General features: G+C 40.2%; 1 protein-coding gene across 1 annotated transcript; it reads left to right on the top strand.

Annotated features, from left to right (window-relative positions):
- The first annotated feature begins 720 nt into the window (after positions 1-720).
- Positions 721-1,950, top strand: LOC139479363 (opine dehydrogenase-like). The gene has a single exon (XM_071262221.1). The coding sequence runs from the start codon at positions 721-723 to the stop codon at positions 1,948-1,950; it is 1,230 nt and encodes a 409-aa protein (XP_071118322.1).
- Positions 1,951-5,377: the final 3,427 nt, after the last annotated feature.

Here is a 5,377-nt window from a genome sequence, read left to right as displayed (position 1 = left end):
ACTTAATAACGGGCGGCATCAAACGTATCCTTGGAAACATCGTTAAGTTGCCTGAAACATTATATTTTGAGTATATGAACACCAGCTGAAGAAATAAGATTGTTGTACACAAATCTGCAGAGAACAACCAACAGCGTACAGTCAGATAGCCGGGTAGAAGCCTGAGCTTAGACTAACATATTTGTCCTAGAAATAAAATAATTTAATTTTAAAATATATATCCTTAAAATATTAAGTAAATTTCAGATAGAGCGCAGAACAATGCATAATTTCAGAGCTGAGGCACACTGGACTTGCCAAAACATTCTAATCCCAGTTTGTACTCTTTTGGGTCTGGAAGACAGACTAGCCGGAGCTTAGTACTCCTTTAAGCACAGGACAATACGATGTGGAAATTGCGGAGAGTTATGGGTAGAAAACATTGTACCCTAGGTGCTAAAATAACACGATCATGCCAGCCCAGCGAAAGCCGGCCTTTCTGTAGTAAAAATAATCCATTTTGAGTTCACTTTGTGGTAGGGTCATTGTGCAGTCAGTATCCCGGGCTAAGTTTTGACTGACCAAATATACACCTTGCTGGATAATAATGTTTGGAATTGGTTTCCCATATTTATTCCAATTGTAGGCTGCATGTGAAAATATAATGCTCCCAATCCCATCTCGCACCTTCAACATAAAGTGTTATCTACTTTCAGATTTTCAACCTTTTGAACTTCATATATGGCAAAACAAGTTACCGTACTTGTTTGTGGAGCAGGGAATGGTGGCCATGCAGCAGCGGGTCTCGCCGCGTCACGTGAGAACATTGAAGCGAGGGTTCTTACGTTGTTTCCTGGCAGTGCAGAAAGATGGACGAACATCATGAAGGAGAATAATCTCAGAATTACCGTCGACGAAGGTGATACTGGCATCAGAAACGGACAACCCATAGATTTCAATGTTAAACTGCCTTTCATCACCAATGATGCATCAAAGGCGGTTCCAGGAGCAGATGTCATAATATTTACTTCTCCAGCATTTGCCCATCAGAGCTACCTCGAAGCCATTGAGCCCTACGTTCAACCTAACACCACCATTGTTGGAATGCCCGGTCAGCCTGGGTTTGAGTTCCAGGTGTTTGATGTGCTTAAGGACAAGGCCAATCAGTGTGTCATCATGTCGTATGAGTCTTTGCCTTGGGCATGTAGGATCGCCGAATTTGGGAAATGTGTTCATATCCTGATGGTAAAGGTAAATCTCATGGGATGCATAATTCGAGGTCGGAGCATGCCTTCGTATGATCCAATGGAAACTGTTCAGAGAGTGATGGGAAAAGCACCTATTCTTACCGTGGCAAACAATTACATCGAACCAATTCTTGCCACGAAGGCTATAATCCATCCGCCGATAATGTATGGCAAATGGAAGAACTGGGATGGTAAGCCACTTGATAAGAAGCCCCTCTTCTATCAAGGTCTTGACGAAGATCAAGCTCGTTATCTTGGCGGTATAAGTGACGAGTTAGTGGCGACCGCTAAAGCTATTGCGACACAGAGGCCGGAAGTGAATCTTTCCGGTGTCCTTCAACTTTACGACTGGTACCTTCGTGATCATAAACCATACATCAAAGATTCAACTAGTCTCCAAACTGTCTTGCAGACAGACACGGCATATGACGGCCTTGTCCATCCGATGAAGGAAACAGAAGATGGGAAATTTGTTCCAGATTTTCGCTACCGGTACTTGACAGAGGATGTACCATACGGCCTGGCGGTGACCAAAGGGCTAGCCCAGATCGCGGGCGTCCCGACACCCTACCATGATGAGGTGATAGCATGGTGTCAGAAGCAGCTGGGCAAGGAGATCATTGTTGGTGACGAGCTGAAGGGGAAAGATATAGGCAGTACAAGATGTCCCCAGCGTTATGGCATTAATTCTCTCGATGCTCTTGTCAAGTCCATCACATTCTAATGTATCACATTTTCCATAAGTTTGTTGAACCATACAATCACCTTCAAAAGACAAATCAATGCAGCAATCGAAATCACTGGGGTTTCCGTAATGCTGATAATGTGAATTGTGGAATTGCCGGATATGCTAGTATATGGAATTACCTACATGCATTTCTTATGAAACTGATGTTTACGTACCAAAGTTTTAATGGAAACATCAAATTTAGAAACACATTTAAAAAAAAAAGCTTCATAGTTCCTGAGACAATGTGTAGGTATCTGGTTGTTTAAAATGTCCAACTGTATATCACTGTGCTGTTACTATTACTTGTACCTCGGGAAACGTCTGTGAAATGTATTAACTGCTGATCTTGAAAACGCGTCAAGCGATGAGGCTTTGTCATGTGTATGGCAGTGTATGTGTTATACTACTTGTATCATCTCCTGTCTGTATGCATTGTCAATACATACAAATTTATAATTGTGTGTTTGTATTATTTCATTATCCGCAAATATTCCTTAAGTTTTAAATGATAAAATACAAAACATAAAAAACACAGGTGAAATGCATTTGTAAAGAACATGGACACTTTCAACTCAACAAATGAAACGATTTATTCATGAGTATATACATTATCAATTAAATGTTTTTCCTAGCTTTTCTACATAGTAAATAGGTCATCGCCCCCACCCCAAAACAGTTTACGTACCTCATTAAATAAGTTTCCAGGTTACCCTCGGTGGAATCATCAAGAAAATTGTAAATTATCTCTCTCAGGACACACTTGAATGCAAACTGAAGCATGTCTAATATTCTATACACTACGTTATGGATTCATAACCAAAAGTTCACAGAATTGGCAGATCGGTGTGAGTGAGTGAGGGAGTGAATTTGGTTTTACTCCGCTTTTAGCAATATTCCAGCAATATCACGGCGGGGGACACCAGAGATCTGTTTGAAGAAATATAATAAAAGACAATATAACCTCGGTTTCCGGAACGAATGGCAGCGGCAAATTATTAGACGGTTTGACTGTAGGACGAAATAAGAGCTGGCGCGAATAGATTTGAAATTCAATGGTCATTATATTGTTGAACGTCCTCTCCCTCTCTATCTAACAGCTATCATATTACACTGAGTATGTATCGTGAGACGTAAGTGTTAATAACTTTGGTATAAATTGCAAATAGCTTTCCAATTAAATTAAAGATATAATTATAGGGCAGGTCGAACATTTACTTGAATTTGAAGTATACGCATTCCAATTGTGCTGAGCGTTGTCAGATAGGATACGATGAACACAGTTTTCAAGCCACGAAGATGAAATAAATGATTGCAATGACCAAACAAAGCTTAATCTTGTGTCGTTTAACTTTTACGTGGAGAACCATTTACTAACGCATGAGAGTTGCAGTATCTATGTCCAGTAGAGTAAAGAATACATGATTGCGACATTTTATATGGTTAACATAATGTCTCGTTATAATCATATAACTGATCAGAGAGGTTATGAAGCCCAACTTTATATAGCTACGTTTACAATATGACAATATGAGTTCATCAAGCCGGGGCAGGTCCGAATCTTTATTATCGTTTCTTGTACTTTACTTTACTGGATTATTTCTCAATTTTGATAATTTCTATGTCTCTTCTTGTTGTTAGAAGTACATTCCCGGAGGGAAAAGCGTAGTTAACACACATGCATATTGTCTTACAACTTTTTTTATCGTCAAATCAACCATTTATGATATGAATTATTATTATTTCTGCATACATCTTACAAGTTAGTACCATCGTTATGAGGAACTACGTTTAAAATATGACCATATGAGTTCATCAAGCTGGGGCAGGTCCGCATCTTTATTATCGTTTCTTCGTACTTTACAAAATATCGTTATTTCTCAATTTTGATAATCCCTATATCGATTATAAACGTTTGTTTGTTGAAAGTTTTATGATCCATACAATGTCAGGGTCACAATCTGGTACACTGAAATGTGTTGTTGTTAAAAGTACATTCCTTGAGGGAAGAGCGTAGTTAGCACACTTGCATATTGTTTTACGATTTTTTATCAACGCCAAATCAACCATTTATGATATAAATTATTATTATTTCTGCATACATCTAAAGAGGTAATACCATCGTAATTAGTTTTCCTGCGTCCAGTGTGCATCTTTAACAGTCTATTCCAGGGAATGTAAATGCACAGTGGACTTCAGTGGTCCATGCGTTCATGAGTATCAATATCGAAAATCACCATGATGGTAACATTCCGCAGGATGTACTCGCATGTTGGATCTAATTCTGTTGCCTCTATTTCTGAAGTATTATCATAGCCTGGCAAGAACAGCAACAATTTAATTCAGTTTAGGTTTAGCAAATGGAAGAAAGCCATGGCTATTACCACTCTATTAGAAAATAGGTTGGGTAAAAAAAGTTGACTTTGTGGTCAACCCACCAACAGTAAAATTGAAGACTGTTACAGTGTTCACATTTGTTGATCTTCCATGACCTCCCCCTTTAGCGTCAGGAATGTGGTCATAGCTGTACCCGGCGTTCTTCTCTGCTCTGTTGGGGGTGGGTAAATTTGGGAAGAGGTGGAAATCTGACACTGTCAAATCTGGTGAATACTGAGGATGTTGAATGAATTCAAAGCCACAGTCGTACATTGAAGCCATGGCAGCAACAGACTTGTGAACAGGTGCAGTGTCCTGATGGAACCACACATCTTGAGTGAGTTTTCATAACATTTAGACTTTATATACTTTATACTTTATATACCTGTTACCTATCAGAAAACACTAACAAAATTTACCAGATGATTTTACCATATCCGCGGAGGAGTTCAGGTGTCAGAAAAGCATCCGTGTATGTGGACAATGCGGTAACAGCTACCAAGAGTTACCCACATGTTCATAGAGAGCTGATAGTTTATCTCTAGAATCACGGCTGTGGAGTTAACTCAAGGGCTAAAGGCCTTGATGGTGATGTGTACGCCCTTCATGTAGGAGATCCGGGTTCGATTCCTGATCTTTATACGTAATGGAAATATATGAAAGTACTTACTGATATTCGTATGTGTGTGTCTGTTTATCCGAGTGGCTCATGCATGCGATTTTTGCAAGTGAGAGGTATGTAAGCCTTATACGTCCTCTTCTCCTGCTTTTCTGCCCCATGGGCCAGAGATAGGTCTGTACTGTGCGCGATGTTGACGTTACAGAATCCCTCCCATCCTACGCAACCCGTTACACCTACCCATCACGCCACACGTACCCGTTAAGTCAAACGTACACGTCAAGCCACACGTACCTGTCAACCTACCTACCTGTCAACACCAATCCGTCAAACCATATGCTTGTGAACACACGCCTATCCGTCAACCCTAGCCTACCCATCAACCCTCGTCTACCCGTCAAGCCACACCTACCCATCGAGCCATACCTA

This window comes from Haliotis cracherodii, unplaced genomic scaffold (genome assembly GCF_022045235.1).
Source record: "Haliotis cracherodii isolate W230 unplaced genomic scaffold, xgHalCrac1.p SCAF_4, whole genome shotgun sequence".
In the NCBI taxonomy this organism is placed as follows: Eukaryota; Metazoa; Mollusca; class Gastropoda; order Lepetellida; family Haliotidae; genus Haliotis; species Haliotis cracherodii.
Note: the sequence above shows the minus strand (reverse complement) of the source record. Positions and strands in the feature narration are given on the sequence as shown.